General features: G+C 31.9%; 1 protein-coding gene across 1 annotated transcript in view; it reads right to left on the bottom strand.

Annotated features, from left to right (window-relative positions):
- Window positions 1-1605: 1605 nt before the first annotated feature.
- The window catches only part of LOC106463948, a 59149-nt gene continuing 38880 nt past the window's right edge, over window positions 1606-21874 (bottom strand). Inside the window, exons 4-8 of the mRNA XM_013924037.2 lie at window positions 19129-19263; window positions 14790-14886; window positions 11874-11992; window positions 6957-11367; window positions 1606-6386 (exon numbers count right to left, since the gene is read on the bottom strand). Of these exons, the coding sequence (XP_013779491.1) occupies window positions 6373-6386; window positions 6957-11367; window positions 11874-11992; window positions 14790-14886; window positions 19129-19263 (4776 nt within the window). The 3' untranslated portion in view covers window positions 1606-6372. The remainder of the gene's footprint in view (window positions 6387-6956; window positions 11368-11873; window positions 11993-14789; window positions 14887-19128; window positions 19264-21874) is intronic.

Below are 21874 nucleotides of genomic sequence, written 5' to 3'. Positions count from 1 at the left end.
ATTAACTCTAGGAAAGAAGAGAAGCCTGGGTGCTTCCATTGGAGTTAAATTTAACTATATGGCATAGGAAGGGGGAGGAAACAGGCTGTTGAAATCATTGTCCTCTTGTTCAGGTACTCATGAAAAAGGCATGATAGGATAATACTCAGGTGAATCAGGAGCCCACACGAAGGTAGCTAACTCCCAGTGAACCAAGGCCATAACATATTCTGCCAACAATTGTGGACCTGATGCCAGTGTAGTCAAAATAAGGTTACCTGTTGTAAGCAGTGGGAGTAGATGAAACATGAAACTCAGAATTCATTGCAACTAAGAGTGGAAGTAGAAAATTCCTAACAGGGAGTCCCAAAGAATCATGTAGTAGAAGAAAAGACATAATGCTAAGATGTATGAACTAAAATTTCAGAACACAAGTGTAACAAATGTAAAGAAAAACTAAGTTTTCAAAAGAAAACAAGGAACTGACTGAAAATTTCATAAAAGAAAATGTGAGTGAAAAAAATGTAACACCACAAGTGCCAATCAAAAAGTGAAGTTGGACTAAGCTGCATAGAGGGAGACAGGTGTGCAAGAAATTGTGTCACACTCCTATTGCTGGAGTGTTGTTACATGCTTATTTACATGCCATCACACAGCTGCCTTGCATGAAAACAAGTGAGAGTAGGTGGGAGTAATAAGGCTAGTGGCAACCAAAAACTTGTGCATATAGAGGGCAATACAAGTCACGAGAATCTATTCTATAAGAGGCGGTAAGATATTCTATTAGAAAAAAAATGTTATTCTTAATTTCAGTTTATTGAATGAAAAACTATTTAATTATAAAAATCTGCCCCTTTAATTTATTTATAGACTTCACAAATGGACAACTTGAAGAACCTGACAATTTTTACTGAATAACTTTTCATAGACAATGATGTTTACCTTGCAGAGCTAGAAATCACTTAAATCCTCTTTGGTTAATATTCAGATCAAGAAATAAATTTTTTGCCTTTGCATAGCAAAATACACAAGTAATCTGTTTAGATTAATTAATCTGAAATATTACCACATTTTAAATTGCATTATGAAAATAGTCCAATCACTACACTCATTCTATTAAGGCAACACAGAAAGAGAGAGAGAGAAAAAAAAAAGACATCCAATTTCTGCTTACCTAGCATCTTAATTATGTAGGTAAGTACGTCCAGCAGGTTTCACTTGTCACTACCACATCGTCTGAATTTCACTTGGGTGGCCATGATTCCAAAATGTCTTATGTACTTACTGATACCACAGGAATTGGAGAAGCATCTTGAGGCATCATCATCTACACGTAGCTGCTATCACAGTTCTAGCATGAATCCTGATATTCAATGGTTTCAAACATCAACACAGTTTTGCTATTTGTTTTTTTACATGTTCACTGAATGCCACAGACATTGTAGGAGTGATCTTGTATCCTAAGTGTTCCTTTTAGTGTAACAAAAAATCATAATAGTACTTTAACATTTTCACAAGTTTATTACAGCAACCAACAATAAGTAAAAGCATGTAAAACTGTCAATGTGTCAGTTAGTTTCAATGAAAACTAAAGAAGCTTTTCTCACAAGCATATGGTGTGGCTTTTATTGATGTGATAATTGAGGCTGTTTCACCAATCTTAAACTAAGCTGTTATGAAACTCTAATACAGAAGCTTGAGAAGAGTGCGCTGATAACACATGGTCAGTATCTGTAGAAATTTTTTATTCTGGAAATTTTTAAACTACAATGAGCACAAGATTAATGAAGATTATTATAAGATGTAACATAGCTATGTTTTGACATGAAAAACTGAAACATAATCAACACATACATATTATCTTATAGTAACAACTGTTACTGTATTTTAATTATAGACACGTTCAAAGTTTATGTGCAAATGTCAATAAAAACATGCTAAAAAAACTGGGTATAACACCCCTGTATTTAATTTTATACTCAAACTTAATATCTATATATAATTTCCATGAATAAAGTTTGACATCACTTGTATGATCACAAGTCAGCTGTTTAGGTTACAAGCTTACAGATCTACCAAAATTTCTCTATTCCACCTTTCAGCCAAATAATTCAATATGTATTAGAATCTGTATACTGATGAGGAGGAAAGAGTAATCCAAAATAAATCAGATCTGGATGATTATACCCAACACACACATTTAAGCAACCAGTAGCTTTCAACAATAAATGTAGCATCAGCTTGCTCAGTCCTCTGGAAAGGATTCAACTGATGATTGATTTGCTTGGAACAAGTTGGACCAAACAATATATTTGTAAAGGGAACATAATGTGACTTATTAATCAGACTGTATAAGTAAAGAGTACCAAACCAGTTTTTTAGTAATTGTTACAATATAAATTCCTTAGCTTCAGTTACGAGTTCTTAAGTTTATAAAAAAAAAAAAATTAGACACACTTGCACATTTCCACATACATCAACACTTTTTACCACCGGGCCCATTCTACATACAGAGGATAACAGTAACTGACATGGCATAACAAACTAAATGTAAAGTGTACTAGATCTGCAGGGAACATAAACTTAAGAACTATCAAAACAATTCCAATTAATTTTATAAATTAGTACAAACAAATTTCCCCTAATTAATTTAAACATACCATCTTAAGCACATAGTGATATTTCAACAATTAGTTTTGCTTTCCACTGCTATAATTTCATGAAGCAGGTTTGGATCAGATATATTTGATGTTAGTGCTTCTTAACAACATAACCCTTTTTATTCTCAGCCATTGTTGCAAACCCAGAAATTAACAACAATACTGTTTCAGCAATAGATACTAAAAACTATCAATGGTAATGTGACAAAATATTTTTCTTCATGAAGATCATAAACACTATTTTCACACAAATTGTTATAAAACACCAAGCTTAGAACTATTGAACTTTCACTCCTACAATTAAGCACTAATGAGGTGCATGTGTCAGACACAAAAACACTTTAAAAACTTCTAAATTTTCATACAGCACTCACCTTATCAGTCCCAATCACCATTTATATTGATAGCAAAACTCTAGTTATTCCTAATATTTTAATTATTATTTGTAAAAAGAAAAGAAAAAAATGCATAAATTTAGATTACTTCCTGGTCTAAATTCAGCAAGTCTTACTTTTTTAGTTACCTTCACATCTGTTTGCCTTCCATCATTAGACATCCTGCATAAATGAATAAAATGTTTTAATTTCAATAAAGTGAATAGAGTGTGGTGTGTGGTAGATGCATTTTTTAAGGCAATGGGTTATTATTAGAATTAACAATATTTTAATTGTAACTTATTTTAATGTTATGTGTAAATTTATTAGTATAACATTATACACAAATGCCAAGAAATAATACTCCATTACTTCATTTGCTTGTTGTTAAGCGCAAAGCTACACAATGGGCTATCTGTGCTGAACCCACAATAGGTATCAAAACCTGTTTTTTAGCATTATAAGCCTTCAGCCTTACTGCTTAGCTACTGGGGAGGCACCCCAATTTGTAACAGGTTTTTTAATGTGTATTTTAGAAGTATAAATTCTTTAACGTGAAAGAAAACGTAAATCTTCATTTTCTGTTATAAGAAACAATGAATGAATTTACTCTTATGAAATAGGCTTGGTAATACATAGGCCTTGTTAAAACGAAAATAATTTTACTTATTACGAATCTATACCAGAAGTGCTACATTTCTCCAGCAAGTCTGAAGTATCAGTAACCAAATTTAACCATTACACACCGTAAAGAATGAATTAACACAAGAACTTGCTGAATAATTGTTTGCTCAGATTTTTAAAATTTTATTGAAATTTAGGCTTATATAGAAAGCAGTAACTGTTTAGGAATACATATTTGAACTAAATTAGAATTCTAAATCTATTTGCTATGAGAATAAAATATAAACATAAGTTTTCTGAAAGTAATTTCACTTTTGCATATCAGTTATTTTACCATCAACTTATTTATAATCTTTTTTAAGCATAAATTTACAATTACTTCCAAATTTTATCTAGACAGAAACAATGTTTCAATTTGCTCAGCCTAAATTCTAACCCTAAACTCTAATTTTAGACATAAATTGCAAACATCAACTGATGGTGAAAAACTTTGGCAATGAAAAATACTTGGCAATTCAAAGATGGAGCCAGAATTGTTGACAATAAAAGGGTTATAATGAAAAGATCTTTTATGTTTGAAGATCCTGTGCTTAATAATAATAACCAAGAAAAAAAAAACACACAGATCAACATACATCACATTTTAATTACAATCCCAGAAGCAAAAACAAAAAGGAAGTAGAGAAAAGTTAAAAAAACATGAACAATACTATCTATCTAGTCCAAATTCAATATTTTAATTGTAAGATTTTTTATTTAAGCAATAATATAGTACTTTTATGCTTCAGGTTTTGTGCCTTGGTAGATATGTTTTCCAAGTCTTTCACACACAAATCTTAAGTTTTTATGTACTTCAAAACTTTAGCCTTTACAATGGTATTATTTCTTAAAGCACATCTACATCACTATCATAAAAGCCTGTACTATCACAGTTTCAAGAAATTATACAACTAAACCCATGAAATAAAACAGCATGTTTAAACTATAACAGAAGACACAATTCAAATAATTTTTTTTTATATACCAATGAATGTTCCCCCCACCCATTTAGTATTTAGACTACTTTGCATCTTGGCAACTATATGTAATTCTGTAAACCTTAACCAGAGGAAACTGTATGTACTTTAAGAAAATGTAAATTAAGACTTCATTAATTCTCACATAAAAGTTCTAATACCTAACTGGCTGCTAAACTTTAACATTCTTCAAAAAATAAAACAGAGAAAGAGAAATAAAACTTCAATACATAGTTGACAGTAAACACCAGAAACTATTAAAAATCTGTAGCTTCTAATCAGCTTGCAGAAATGAATCACCCAAAACAACAGTGTGAAGAACTGCCATGTGCAGTGTGTCATTTGATGAAATGGAGTCATTCTAGTAAATAACATGTTTTTTTTATTGATTCTGAATAACTTTCAGCAATTAATATTTGAAGATTAGAACTTGGTTTAGTTCTTAGCTATATACATCTTAATCAAACTTATTTCCATATAATATACATTTATTTATGTGGTGCCTCAAACAGTGGATTGCTTTGAAAAAGATGTATATTGTGTAATATATAATTTATATAATATATAATAACCATAATAGGTCAATGAACAAAAATTATTTATAGCAAGGAGCCCTTAGTTAATGTTATTTTGTCCCATGGGGTGAAATCTGGAGAAGAGCTGCAAAAAAATAAATAGTAAAAATAACTTCACAACTGTATACACAGTTTCATAACTGAAAGGACCATTTCAAGAAATCTGTAAAATTTTCAGGATAAAAGTGTTGTATAATGGCTACAATCACTTCCTTTTCTTAACGTCCAAACACTTTTCTCAATTTTAGTTTCTGATAGAAACCTGAACAAAAAGAACAGTCTTAATTAAGCCACTCATGTGCCAAACCCAGTGTAATGTGTCAAAGCTAATAAATTTTATATAAACCATTACTCACTACAATAATAACCAAGAAAACAAAGGCACATAGATCAACATACATCACATTTTAATTACAATCACCTATGCAAAACAAAAAGGAAGCAGAGAAAAGTTAAAAAAACATGAACAATATTATCTGTTTAGTCCAAATTCAACATTTTAATTGTAAGATTTTTTATTTAAACAATAATATGGTACTTTCAAGCTTCAGGTTTTCTTCACTGTTTTTTTTCACCTATAATTATAGGCCAACATTCCAAATTACTCATTTTAGTTGCAACACAGTTCTGTATAGGAATCAAATGGTCTTTACATATAATTTCACTCATTAAATCTTTATGAAATACTCACTTTTTCCAACTTAACTTTTGAAATTAGTCTTTTTTATGAATGTCACACACACACACACATCAGATGTCATCCATAAATGTTCAACAAATGATTCTGGACATCGTAGTCTTGACTTAAAACATTGAAAGATTTCAACTGCTGTCTTGCTTTAAATAAATTCAAATTCTTTTTCTCTTTTTACAGAATCCTAAATTTCACATAAATGTCCATGGATATGAGATCCTCACAAATATGTTTTCCACATTCCATTCCTTATATCCATATCCTTGGAATCTTAGGATCAATATAATTGTCACAAGGGATCATATGATTCATATATATATTTTTTTAAATTCTAAGTTTCACACAATGTTTTCCCCTCACCATGGAGAACACTGGTCACAGTCTTGTCTCACTGATTATCAAGATTATTCCTTGTTTCATCCAAATCTTTCATGTTCTAGCCACTACTGACTATACCTTTTCGTCTGAAAAAGAAAGGGCTCAAGATGATAGTTTTAAGCAAATTATGGCAAAGTTTTACTCACATTTAATGCTAAGTTTATGAATACACTTCAAGCAATAATAATAAAAATGCATTTATCTTCCTATGATTCAACAACTAAACTTGTGACGTCACTGTATTAAAAATGAACATAAAACTACACAGCTTACAGTGTCAACAATTTTCTAATTAGGTTTTCCCCCCTAAACTTGTGATAGAAATTATAAATAAAAATGTTCCCATAAATTGTTCACATGTATTGAACATATGCACAAAACTTAAAAATTCTTATGCAGTTATCTTTTAATAAAGATTTACATACAATGAAGATCTTGTTTTAATACTGCCTTTGATTAAGATTACTTTTAAAAAATTCTGAACATACTAGAGAATTTGTTGTTAAGTACTAAACCTTTGGCTTAGCTTTATATTTTTAGAGGATGAATCCAACTAACAGCACTAGTGGTACAACTACAGAAAAATAATATCTAGTAATATGCAATCTTAAAAATTACTTAAGTTAAGCATGAAGCAAAAAAATGGTTTGGCTCACCTGACTCGAGCAAATCACTGGCAACTCCTTCAATTAATTCCATTAAACCATCTGCATCACCAGACACCTCCCAGATGGCCTCTTCATCTACCCCAGTTTCTGTATTTTCTGGAGAAGATGGTCCAACTTCATCTAGAGACAAAATACCTACTGACTCAATATTCTTGCTACCTTGAGCTTCCTGACCCACGTCTTTCTGAAAATAATTTTGATAACCCTTTTCTTCCTTCATACATTCAGGAGTTTGAAGACTAGTATAATTTTCAGTACTAATGTTCTCAATTTTGGTGTTTGTGCTTTCAGTATGTTCTTTGTTAATGATTTCTTTTTCATAACTTTTTCTAGTGTAATCACCAGTACTCCCCAGTGTGTCATTGTTAACAATATATTCTTTACTTTTAATCCCTTCACTACTTTTATCAGCACTTTCTAAACATCTCACACTGTCTTTTTCAACTTTATTTTGACTATTACCAATGCTAATTCTAGTCTTATTATCATTTTCAGAACTTTCTTCAGCCTTTTTCTCAAGATTTTTAGTAAATTTAGTGTCAATATCCTCAATAACAACATTTTCAACATTATGCATGTCACCACTAATGAGCTCTTCCCCTTCATTATTTTTCTTATCTTCAATATCTTTGTAAATTTTTCCTCGAGTATCATTAGTATCTTCAGTGATTTTGCCTTCACTATTACATGTACTTTCAGACACCCTGCCATCATCATCACCTGCATCTTTCACAACCTTGCTTTTTGTAACAACAGTATTTTTAGTAATGTCTTTGTCACCAATTGTATTTTTGGCAACTGCCCTGTCTTTACTATTCTTGTCAACAGTATTACAAGGACCTCCAGCAGCCTTATCTTTGGAAGCAGCTGAGTCTTCTCTAACCTTGTCAACAGTATTACAAGGGCCTCCAGCAGCCTTATCTTTGGAAGCAGCTGAGTCTTCTCTAACTTTGTCAACAGTATTACAAGGACCTCCAGCAGCCTTATCTTTGGAAGCAGCTGAGTCTTCACTAATCTTGTCAACAGCATTATTAGTACCATCAGCAAACTTATCTTTTGAATCAGTTGCATCTTTGTTAATCTTGTCAACAGTACTACTAGCACCTTCAGCAGTTTTTTCTTTGGAAACAGCTGAATCTTTGTTAATTTTGTTAGCAACATTACTAGGATCTTCAGCAGCCTTGTTTTTGCAATCACCTATATCTTTAGAAATTGTGCTTTCAATATCGCTTATTTCTTCCTTGACTTTATTATTATCTTCAGCCCTCTTGTAGAATTCCATTTCTTTATTAGTGAAGACACTCTTAGTTTCCCCATTATCATTACTTTCAGCATCTTTGGAGTGCTCTCTTCCTATGCAAGTTTTCAAGTGTTCAGGACTTTTTCTCTGAACCACTTTAGTTATTTCTTTGCTACATTCAACTTCTTCTTCATTATCATCATATGCTTGAGTAATATTTATTTCAATTTTGTTTCTATGATCTTCTGGTACTACTCTTTTTTGTTTTATATTCATTTCTTTATAATTTTCAGTATGATCTCTCTCAGTATTATTAGTTCCAGCTCTGTTGTATTCATCTTCTATATTTTTCTTCTCATTACCATCACTGTCCTCATTACTGATTTCTAATTCACTGTTATCTTCAACTTCTTCAGTAACTTCCCATTCACCATTATCTTCAACCTCTTCCGTAACCTCCCACTCCACATTTTCTTCACTGTCATCAATAACCTCACCAACAACAGTTAAAGCATCATTAATTACTCTTCCTACCTCATTATTTTCACTTTCCTCGAGAATTTTCTCTTCATCATTACCTTCAGAAACTTTCATATCTTTAGTATTCATCTCTCTATTACCATCTTCGACATCATCTTCACTATCACCTTCAACAACTTCAGTTATCTCCCACTCATCGTGGTCTTCACCATTACTATCAACATCTTCTGTAATCTCCCATTCATCATTGTACTCAACATCTTCTGTAACTTCCCAAATAAAAGTTTCTTCAACATCATCTTCAGAACCCATCCATTCATCATTATCTACAACATTTTTACTATTTTCACAAGTAATTTCTTCTTTACTACTTCCACCTTCCTCTTTCTCCACAAAAACAGGAGGGTTACTCTTTCTTTTCCCTCCTTGTTTTTCACTGGAAGCAAAATCTGAATGGAGGTCTTTGTGTCTAACATCAGTGAAATGCATTTTTTTCTCCTTTTTCTTTTCTGGTTTTTGAGAGTTTCCAGACTCTTCTTTCATATTTGTTGAAAAAAGATTTTTGTCACAAAGCTCTTCACTGAAATTTTCCCTTATACTAGAGCTCTTCTCATCATCACAATTAGAAGTAACATGCATTTCTACAATGTCTGCTATAGTTTTTCCTTCAGTGAAGGTTGTTACAAAATCACACTGGACTTTGTGATCTTGGATACCTGTACCACTTGGTTTTGGGTTTAAGATATTAATATTTTCTTTTTCACACATCAACCCATTTTCATGACTAGTATTATCAGTAATACTATTTGCTAGTTTTTTTTCTGTGTCTTCCACTTCAGTGAAAGTAGATGTTTTTACTCCAAGATGTTCCTTTTCTTTGAAACAATGTTCACTTATTTTGGATAAGATCTTTACCTTTTTTATGTTGTCATTAAGGAAAGGTTTGTCAACACTAAAAGTTGTGTCACCACTTGAGGTTTTGGTTTCTTTAGACCCAAACTGAACCTTAGTAAATATTTGGCCAGTGGTTCCTTCAATCTTTTTTGGTAATTCATTATCTGTATTTGAGGCAACTTGATCACCTGTATATGACTCACTCATTTTTTCTACAGTAGGAAGGAAACAAGTAGCTTTCTCTTCATGCTTTATTGCTCTTACCGTTTTGTAATCACTTCCAACAAATGTTGTTATGGATTCTTCCTGGATTATATCTTTACACTGTGCTTCTGTCATACCTTTGTCTTCAAGCATTTTTTTTGTAACAGATGGTGGTGGCTTAGGTTTTGTCAATGGTATCATATCAGCTTTGTCAATGCCTAGCATATTGAGGTCATGTTCTTCTTCTGTGATTGGACCGGCTGTTAATGTAAATGGTAAACCAGGACCAAAAGTACCTAAAGGTTTTGAGAAATGAGTACATTGTTTCCGCCTTTTTCTCCTACATCTCTTACATTTCCCTCCTGCATAAGGTAAGCTTAAATGTTTTTTACTAGCATTTAGTTGGTCAGTATTTACATTAGCTGGACTTGGCAATTCTTTGTGTGTGTTTAAGTCAAACTCACTAGGCATGTGTGGTTCAACTATATTTTTCATAGAAGCCACAGCAGAAACACTTTTTTCTTCTTGCTTTAATAGTTCATCTGTCATTTCCTCCTGATCCTGTATTTCACATTCACTAGACTCTGTTGCCATTTTTTGATCAACTACTTTTTGAGTTTGTTGGGCTTCAATTGCCATTTTAATGCAAGAAATTGACCTCAGAACTGATGGTGGAGGTTTAGGTTTCGCCAATGGTATCATATCAGCTTTGTCTATGCCTAACATACTGAGATCATGTTCTTCTTCTGTGACTGGACCAGCTGCAAAAGTCTCTGGTAAATGAGGACCAAAGGTATGTAAAGTCTTAAAGTCATGATTGCATTGCTTTTTTCTTTTCCTACATTTCTTACACTTTTCTCCAGAAGGAGATAAACTGGTACTACCTTGTGAAAAGTCCTGAAAAGTTTTGTTTGTTTCTTTAGTTTGAGTCTCTCCAGTAAATGCCTTGGCTGTGTCTTCCTCACACAAGGCAAGGCTTTTGTTTACTCCAGAAATATCTGTAATCTTTGAAGTGGCATTTGTTTTATTTACTTGAAATATCTCAGGTGAGTCTTGCTTTGCTTCTTCTTTGTTTTCTTCTTGTTCATTTTTTTTCAAATTTAACTTTCCAAACACTGATGCTTTAGTATCTTCAGTTTTACTAGCAGCTAACATTGACCTATAGTTGGGTGCTTTACCTATTATAACCATCTTTGGTTTAATTTCTTTCTTGCTTTCTGCATCATTTTTTCTCTGGACATCATTCTTTGACTTATCACCAAGTAATGTTAGCTTGATACCTTTGCTTTTCGACTTTTCTTGAATTTCCTCAGTAGGTGTATGTGGATTCTTTGATGGAGGAGTTACAAAATCTTCCTCCAATTCATTAATTTCTTTACTTTTTTCTTTTTCAGCTTTGGTTCGTTTTTCAATTTCTATTACTGCCTTTGTTCGTTTTTCTGCTTCCTTTTCTTGCTTCATTCTTTTTGCCAGCTGCTGCTTTTCTTCTTCTATATGTCTTTTCTTTTCATGTTGTGCCACAGCTGTAGTTTTATCTAAGTTCCATCTTCGTTCATAGAATGGATTCAAAAGAGTGTATTTCTGTAGAGAAAACACAATAGTTATTCTAGTAATTTTCTGTTTAGAATCTCATTTAAGTCACTAATTTGGAATTTGTCTAACGTTTCAAAATAAGATATTACAAGAACACTAATTTTTGGAAGTCATATACCAATTACATACTTGTGCTAAAATGTGTTGAAAGATATTGCTTTATGTAAACTCTTAAAAATAATACTTTCTTTTAAATCTAATATTCTATTTTGCCCTTTTCTTTCTAATACTTCAAATACAACGGGAGAATGATATTATTTAAAATGTAATTCTCATAAACCCACACACAGCTCTTCAACATTAAATAAACTATTCAGGAAACATTTTAAAATACTTTAAAAAACATACAAACCACTTTGGTCTTATTTATTTTTACATATCAGAAAACATATTTCACTTCCTATGCTAATTAATTACCTTTATTAATAGTAGTAAAAAATAATAATCTAACTGAAGAATAGCTATAAATAGTGTTTAAAATCACAAAATCTTACCATATAACTGCGATTGTGTTTCTGACTTTTCAAATGCCCATCTGCACATGCTCCATCACCCATGAATTCTTTGCACAACGAGCAATAAAATCCAGAGATGGGGTAGATAAACTGAACCCCTAATATTGAACAACAATAACTTTTAAAGTAATAGCAATTATGCAGTATTAAAACATTTTACAAGCATTCACTTTTTTTTATTTACTCATCTACTGATGAATGCACTACATCATTGTATTTTACCCTATTAATTCTCATACATTTTTCCTTATTTTACAAAATATTAATAATCAAGTTTCACTGGAAACAAAAAAGAAAATTTAAAGTCTACATTAATAAAACACAAACATGCAGTGAATCCATATATATAATTTTTTCTTAACTGTCTTGCAGCACTCTGTAGCTTCTTTTTATTTCCTTAAATCCATTTTTAAGTTGATAATATGTTAATTATAAAACAAAGTGTAATGAAAGTAAAGTAATATGCATATTTGATAAGCTAATGTACTGTGTGCTGCAGCATTAACACCTTAAAAAATCTATGTCAAACATCAACCGAGTAAGAATGTTATTCTGGTTGAGAATTTTTAAATTAGCAGCAAGTTTCATATCTGAAATTCTTTTTTTTTTGAAATGATAAGTAGCACAAATAGTTACTTATGGGTAAAAACTAAAACCTATCTTTATTGTAAATATATGTTTCACTTGTATCTGGAAATTCTGTAGTGCAACAAACATTTTCTTTGTCTTAATTTAGCATACAAGTTTCTTTCCTGACTCACCTCAATACACTAATAGTTACGGCTACTTAAGAACATATACATTAGTTAAAGTTCAATGTAAGGCTCAATACCATACAAAGCTTCAAAAGTTCTTATCAAATGAGCATCTTTCATTTTTTTTATGTTAATTACATTTTATTTATAAAATCAATCCTGTACCTGCTCAAAAATAAGAGACAAGGCCTTAACATACTTCTGGAAATTCATATCAAATTCTCTCCCTATTTCATCCATATTATTCAAAGAATATTTGCTCCATTTAATAAAGTAAATCACACCTTTTTTATAATTATTCAATCTCTAATTTATATATATTTTTAAAATTAGCATTCCAGTCTTAATTTTCTTAGCAAGTTTTCTATATTATGAAGGACACAAGATTATTATTTTTCCAAGTTTTTTCTTCTTCCCTCTCTTCAGTCTTATTTTTTTGTTTTTCTCAGTTTTTGAAACTGTTGAATGGTAATTGTTTAATTTATTAAACATATTAGCTCAAAATTGAATTTATTAATCAAGATAACAGCTACTACACACAATAAAATGCCATGATACACAATCATTTAACTGTCCCTAATTTTTGTAAGCCATCATAATAAAACTCCCACTTTATATACCATTCCTTTAAGTTAAGTTTAAAATAACCTTGTTACAAACCCATATCCAGCTCTTATAGTACATAAATAAAACAAAATTGGATAGAAATCTATTTTCTGCTGTTACTTTTTCTGAGATGAGAGAAACATTGGGGGCATATAGATACACCATACGTAGTACATACCTTTGTGCATAAAATTCCCCATTCATGTTCAATATAACATTTTGGCTCTAGCTTAAGCAGTTGAACCAGTTATTCTTAAGGACTAGTAGTTCTTTGGTTATCTTTCACAATATTTTCAACAGGAATATTAATAGATTTCTCCACTGGTATTAATGGAAGTGTCAACACCTCATCACAATTATAAACCATAGCTATAGTCTAGACTATCAATGAGATGTTCAACACTTATAAAGGATCTTTTAATAAAATTTTTTTATCAATTATATAGAGCATAATCATCCAAACCAAAACCTAGGCTGCAATGTACTTACAGAATAATGTGTAGATTGTGGATACACTCAGAAAATTTAATGGGATGCTTAGATATCTTATGAAACCTATAAATATTTAGACTTCTTTTGTTACTGAAAAGCTGAAAACACTGCTAACAGCAAGGGTACCCAACTGAAGAATTTAGTCCCATGGGCAACATAAGGTACCCCCCCCCCCCCATAACAGTACCCAATGGGTATTTTTATGTTAACAGTAAAGATTTTGCATGTTGCTTCACACATTTTTTGTGTGTGACTAAATCTATGGATGTTCATACTGTAGCTTTACTTACATTATGTAACAAAACAATGTTTATCACAAAAAGTGGATAAAATTCTCTTTACATTGATATGTAATATGTGCAAGTAGATTGAATTATTAACAAAGTACAGGTTCTGAAACTTGTTATCAAAAAAAGTACGTATTACAGTTTTTCATTAAAATTAGGCATTGTACTATGCAATCATTGAAGAAAGAAAATTTTAATGTACTAATATTGCCTAATTTGGTTTAATTTTAAGTAAAAAGATTCAGTAAAGGTTTTGACATAGCTTGCACCTGCTTTGGCTCATAAATATAACAGAACTTCCACGTAGCTACAGTCAAGAGTTTTGTTCTGCTCTGATGATAATACTACTCTATAATAAATATATATAACTAGTTATTCAGTGGTAGCTATAATAGTTACAAGGAATTGTCTGCTTTGGCTTTAAGCTGGTAGCTTAGTTGGAAGAGAACTGACTTCAAAACAAGGGTGTGCAATTATAGTCTCATGTTAAAGACTAAGTCAGGGCAGAACCTGTTCTGTCAGTTTTATTTTACAAAAAACTTACTGCAACAAATATATACTGAGAATTTACTGAACGTTCCCTCAGCATCAGGAAATATTTTTCATCAAATTCATAAATATATTTCTCTGTTCTACAGAACATTTACATGTATGAGCAAAAACAATTTTGAAGCTATACTCTTACCTGCAGAAGTTACAAATATAAAGCTGAAAATAAACATCCTTTAATATAAATATTTCTATATGATACTAACCTTTCAATGGAATAAGAATTTTTGGAGCAATATTCTTTTCAACTGGATGTTTTTTCTTATTCTCTGGAGCCCATGGGCGGTCAAGTGCATCCATTTTCTAGCATTTTCACATTAAAAATTCATGAACTTTCAATTCAAACTAAAGTTTATCTTCTTCATCTTAATCACAAGCAAAAACAGTTCTAAAATCTTACCATATTTGCTATTACGCTTGAGGGTATAAATCATTTTGTCCAAGTATATAACATGTTCTTCATGTGAGTAGAGTAAATATCACTAACAATGTTAATGTCAAAAAAATATATATATGTACTTTACATTCTAAAATTATAAACAAGTATTGTAGAAAAATACTATCAGTACATTTAAAATAAACATTACAAAACAAAAACACTCACTTATACAATATCTGGCTCAAAACAAAGCAAAGATGATTCATATCACAAATGTATTTCATGCCTTTGTAAAATTATGTTGAAAGTGAAAAATAATAGCTACACACAAGTGAAAATAAGTATCCAGTCCAGTTTTTTCATCAAATTCACTTCCTTGTTGGCACTATAAAAACAATGACACACTCCATGCTTGAAAAGGAGGATTAGGACAAAATGTTTTTCTGATAAATTTTAGAGAAGTGATGGGAATCTTCACTGAAGCCTGTCAAATTTTATGTATTTTCTTTTATTTTCCAAAATTTTTGTCAGCTAAGATTGATGTTATTTTAAAACAGTAATGTAAGACATTTCTAATCTTCCTTAGGTGTCTCAATGTTCTTTTACCCACTGACTTGGTCCAGATGCATACACAACAAAATCACGTAAGGCATTTTCACTCTTTCCTATGTGTCTGGAATTCTTATAGAAACTGATTTGTAATAGATACGTATATGTGACAAAATAATTTTAAATCTTCTCTGCACATCTGTCACCCTTAAAGCCATCGTACAACACAAGAAGTCCTTAAATTGTCTTGATCAAGTAACTGGCATAACATTTGAGCCTGTTCATAAAATATTGTATCTAAACATGTTTTCTTCTTTAGCTTTCCTACTTTTTACACCATAACAATTTTTGCCGAGTTACTGAAAATAGTCATATCATGCACCAAATTTTATAAGCACATAATTGGTATATTAGGCATGCACATAATTGGTATATTAGGCATGCACATAATTAAGATGTGCTTTGTCACTCTCAGATTCAAACAACCTGTTTTCAGTTTCTTTAGCTTCAACATTCTTTACTTTGTATTCAACTTCACAAGAAATATCCACTGACAAAAAAAAACTTTTCACTATGAGTCTATTATTTTTTCACTTTCTTACACCAGTACTTTCAACATCTCTCATTTTCCAGCAAATTTTATCAGTTAAGTCATAAAACTGGTCAGTTCAGAGGAGCACATTAAAATCATTATTTTGAAACTCCTGAGCTTCTGTTAAAGTACTCCACAAACAGAAATTTTTATATGGGTGAAACCAAATTCTCCCAAACTAACACATTTTGTCTTTCCTTAAGATGTTCTATTTTTACAATTTTAGCAAGATGTATACTAACAAACTACAGTTGTAAACAATATGTTTTCTTACTTAAAACTCAACATACCTTATATCTTCATATCCTGGTTTTGTTCAACAACTTTCTTGTATACACTCGTATTCTCACATTCTGCTCTGTTAATTTTATTGTTTCACAGAATATTTGAAAGCTGTTCAAGAAGACACTTTACACACTTATGTATAATCTACTAATCTATGCAGACTGACACCATTTTCACATCTGAGAAAATGGGTATTTCTTGTAAACTAAACCACTTTTATGGTATTCTTAGTTTGTGAAATCATATTAAAAAGTTTGGGCATTAACTTGCTGATAATTTGTGTATGTGTAAAACATACTCTCCCTCAAGCCACTGATTCATACTGAGAAGTGTGTGTATGTGTGTGTACAAAACACTTATACCACAAAATTTATTATTTTATTTATAAATAAAACAAAGATAAATACAAACAATACTAGCAAATAAACAAAAAATCTCTTTTATGTTCAAGCTAATTGATAAAGATGTATTTATTAATAGGATTAAGCATATACTTTAGTAATCAAGTTACAATTCTGGCTGAAGGTCAATTTCCTAGATAAAAGTACATCTGTTGATTTAGATACAACAGTATAATTGCAAAAGAGGTTGCATTTCTTTTGCAGAGAAGGTTTGTTTTTTCCCCACTCAGTAAGAAAAGTGTTTCACTGCATAACTTAGCCTATAAATAAATATGATGGCTGGATTATACAATCACAGCTTTTTATGTGTCTTCTATGATTCAGATTGACTACCATTTTCATGTCTCTTATGTTGGTAGTTGTTTTTCTTCATCCACCTTATGACATTATTCATCTACTTTAAGTTACATAGCCTTCAATATCACTGTCAGCATGAAATTTTGAAGATTTATGTATCTCACTACATATCCAAGGTACATAGCCTTCTTCTTATTAATTCTTTCATCTAGCCAGCACTTTTATAAATACCACAGTTTCATATTTTTGTGTCCAACAGATCTTCAAGATTCTTCTCCACATCCATATCTCAAAACCATCAAGGCATTTCTATATTATTTTACTGATACTCAAGTTAGTGCTGACTAGATCTAATATTTTATTGCACTTACTTTGGAGCATATAGAAATATTTTTATTTCTAAGTAGCTGTTACATTTTTTTGAATGCTGATCTAACTATCTCTGTTTGTCTTTCTATCTCTGTATGGCTTATATCATCTTTTATAATAAGCTGTCCCACAAAGATGAAGGAGGATGACTCTTCCAAATTTATTCCATCAACATAAATGTCTACTTGTGGTATCTTACTGTATTTGTTGGCACCACTTTGGTGCTTTTAAAACTGTTCGCTGGTAATGGTATTTTAATTCAATCACAGCTTAATAAGAGTTAAAATTAGTAAATGTTTATAAAAGCACTAAAAGAACAGGATACTGTCATATCCTAGTCAGCCTTAAGAGCTCTGGTCTTGGGCGAAGGGATTCATTAGCATTAGATACATCAGTTAGTGAGACAGACATTATTAAATACTCTTTACTTTCATTCAAAAGTTCTTAATAAAAATTATAGATATATACATGAAATCATACTAAAGAATATTTAAAATGTTACATGTCAGTTTCATTACTTTTTTTGATAAAATATAACTCTTAAACATCTGAGAGGAAAAATATTTTGTGTTTGGTAGTTTATGTAGTTTAATAATAATCTGTACGTACTTCGTAAACACTACAAATTTAAACTAAACCATATGGTTTGAAATGTTACAGAATGGAATAGCCTCAGATGTTTTACAGTAAGGATGGCATAGTGAGTTTTCTGTGGTAAAATGTGGTATTAGAAAAAGCAAGATTCTAATTTCCAAAGATGTATATATCAAAGACTACAGTTTAAGACAATAACTAGTGTTGAGGGTTCCCTTAGTAGGGTATGCTATTTTGCTTATTTATTGTTGTTTTCATTAGTTACTCTATCAGATATAACTACTTTTTATTTTCCTTTAAATCTATATTTAGGAATAATCTAAACCTTTTAAACATTATTATTGAAATATTATTGGAATTATGATAAAAAAAAACATTAACAGTGAGGGTACCCAACTGATAAAACAATACATTAATCTTAATAAGAAGAAATGAAAGAAAAGTACATTTAATTAGCTATACTGATGGCCAGGTTGACTTTTAGCTTCACTTTAGTAAGTACATAGTTTACTCTGATCAGAAGTTATCATTATTCACATACTGTACAAATATATAAATGTATGTACACAATGTCAGTCAGTGCTTTCACTTTCTTCATACATAACTAAGTGGGAATACACCACCTGAAATATATAGTATAGCTAAAGGTGGAATAGAAAATAGCATAAATGCATAAGAATTTCAAAGGGCTATAAGCTTTAAATTTTCCAAAATACAATACAACAAATAATCAAACATGTTTGTTTGTTTTTGTCTTTTACAATGAGCTTCACTTCTGTTAATTTGTACAGATATTGTTATTAATAAACATAAAACTAGTTAATATAGCTTAATAAACTATAGTTGAAGAAAATAATTAAAAAAACAGCAAATATGGTATAAATTACAAAACATATTTTTGTGAATCTTCTTATAATATGATAACTATGTATATACAATGTTTTTTCTACACACAGAAGTTACATTAAAGTTCTGAAAAAACAACAGAATTAAACAGTGATAATTTTAAGAGGAAAGTTAATTAAAGCGAGAAAGTTGATACTAGATATACCAGAAGGTATGTATTCTCCTCTACATACCTGCTTATGTGTACTGTTGTGCAGATGATCAAATAGCTGAGGAAGAGTTGCATAAACTTCATTACATAGTTTACACCAATGGCTGCCTGGGTCAAAATACTTAAACCGCACTGTATCTTCTGTTTTTTCTTCATTCTATTCATGACATGTGAAAAAGACTGTAAATTTAGGGATACACATAAATATATATCTACTGATCTATCCTCTTTAGAAGTAGCTTTGTTATAAATTATTTTATCAACACAATTTGAATGAAAAAGTTTAATGCAAGTTTAATTGTATGCATCAAAACTACCAAACACTTAGTCAGGAGCCAAACTTTATAAAATATAATCCAGAAAAATTATGCAACCTCCTACAAATATCCTGAGAATGAGAACATATCTTGAAATGAAGAAAGGATATAAAAGAAAGCATCAATTTCCCTTCTCAATGGCCCAAGTCCAAAGAAAAAAGGAATAGTCAAAGAAGAAGTATGAATATAACCAGCAAAAACAGTCATAGATGTGTTAGTGGGAAAGACTTGAATGCTTATGTTCATAAGCCAGAAAGAAGGAAAATAACTTTTTTCCTAAAAAAAGATAGAACAAACCAGCAACAATTCAAATAAATGCAGAGAAAAAACTGAATAACCAGTCCTAAGAGAGTAAGTACTGTAAGTTAACATTTTCTAACATTGAAATTGTATTTCCAAAGGTATTTTCCTCCTGTCATCCAAAACTATCTCCACCTTGATTTGCCCTCTAAGCATTGCTAAAATTTCCAACAGCGCACCGGTCTTTTATGCCCTTTCATTTTTGTGCCATTACAGAAACATGTGCTGATCAAGCGACTACACGCCAACAATCATACTACACCACCTATATTAGCTCAGGTAGCTCCTTCTACCATTGCAGCACAATCCTCACTTTTGAGAAACAAACCAGAAACACCAACAACTCAGTGAGGAGTAAAGGTGGGAAGTGGGTGAGTTGAGGTAAGTACCTATCAGAAATACATTTTCAGTGTTAAAAAATGTTAACTTCCGAAACGGTACTATCTCTTCTCACCCAAAACTAGAATCCCACATTGCAAAGGTGGAGCGGCTGGTGAAGGTGCAACAGTAATCAAACAAGTGGAGAACAACCACCATGAAAGAACAGTTGTGCCACAATTATAAAAGGAGCCACACCTGTGGGGTATAGCACTACTTCTGCAACAGGTTAGCTCTTCCTCAGTAATGAACAAAGTATGACACATAGGGTAAAACTTAACATACAGGCACCATGTCATGTAATATACATTCCACCTGTGGACAACAGACAGTAGCCAAGTTGTCCACATATGGAACAAGCATGAACACATGACACAATGACCATTAGAATTTAGGAAGGTACCTGCTAATCAGATATAAGTATATTTGGTTGGGGATAAAGGACTATAAAATGTATATGAATAGGCCAAGTGTGGTCTGTCTGGGTAAAAAACATCCAGGGGAAGCTCCTTAGTATATGTCAGACTATGTTAAGTGCGGTCCATCTGGGCAGAGAACATCCACTGAAAGTGCCTTGCATAAGATTGTTGTTTTTATATTTTGTTTGTAATTGATTTTGTGAGCAATAAGTGCTGTCAGCCCATGCAAAAACATCCAATGGAAGCACCTTGCATAAGAAGTTGATTGTGTGATCAATTTGATCAACAAGTGTGGTCAACCTGGGACAAACCATCTGGGGGAAGCACCTTAGATCCAGAATATTGTTATTGCACAGTCAATAAATGTAACGATGATAGCCCTCTTTTCACTGAGTGGGTACATATGATCTATGAATTTTGATTTAGTTTATAGTACAAACCCCCAATCCTGAGGAAACCTCCATGGTCCACCACTCCAGTGACTGTGAACTGGAATGACTACTGTGTTCAATAGAAGAAAAAAAATAAGGTGGGGGGGGAGGAACACATGGAGGTGTCTGGAGAAATGGCACACTGGAGACAGTGCACTGGGTGTGTGAGATTCCCTATTTTCAAAAGCAGAAAGACCCCAATTGTAAGAATCATGGGTCAGTAGGGATGGGCAAAAATCCCAATCTGCTTTACTCATGAAGTCCATGAGTAACAGTCCTATATATGTGAACAGACATGTGTAGAATCGTCACAGGAGGAAGACAACACCCACCCAAGTAAGACACAGCTATGTTGTGCAAATAAAGAGTGACAAATGTACAGGGAGTTGTTCCTGTACCAGTCCGATTGTTCTCCTCCAAAAGAAAGTGGTGTCAAACAGCCAAAGACATATTTAGATGATAAACTTGGTGTGAAGAAACATTATGTAGACGGTAACCTTCCACGGATACATCAGAAGACTCCAAACGTATGAGTTGGCAAACCCAACCAGTGAGCTTAATATGTGAAAGATCACAGGAAACAGAGGAAATTCATGGAACACATGGACAGGAAGCAGATCCACTAAAGGAGTCAGTATGAGCCATACAACATAGCAGGAAATGAACTGAACAAAGTAGACGATTTGAATCCAAATGGGAGTACAGGTGGGAAAAGGAAGGTAAGAAATTAGAATAAAAGGCTAAACAACCTTCCCAGGCATGTGATGTCCTATAAAGGAAGGCCCAATCCAGATAGCAGATAACATATGAGGAATAGTAAAGAATGTGGGAAACATTAATAGTATAAATATCGGAATGATGATGACCACATACCAGAAGGGGGAGAAAATAGGTCTAAAGGGAAAAAGAGTACAAGGAACACA

This window comes from Limulus polyphemus, unplaced genomic scaffold (genome assembly GCF_000517525.1).
Source record: "Limulus polyphemus unplaced genomic scaffold, Limulus_polyphemus-2.1.2 Scaffold1527, whole genome shotgun sequence".
Taxonomy (NCBI): Eukaryota; Metazoa; Arthropoda; class Merostomata; order Xiphosura; family Limulidae; genus Limulus; species Limulus polyphemus.
This window is presented reverse-complemented; position numbering and strand designations above follow the sequence as displayed.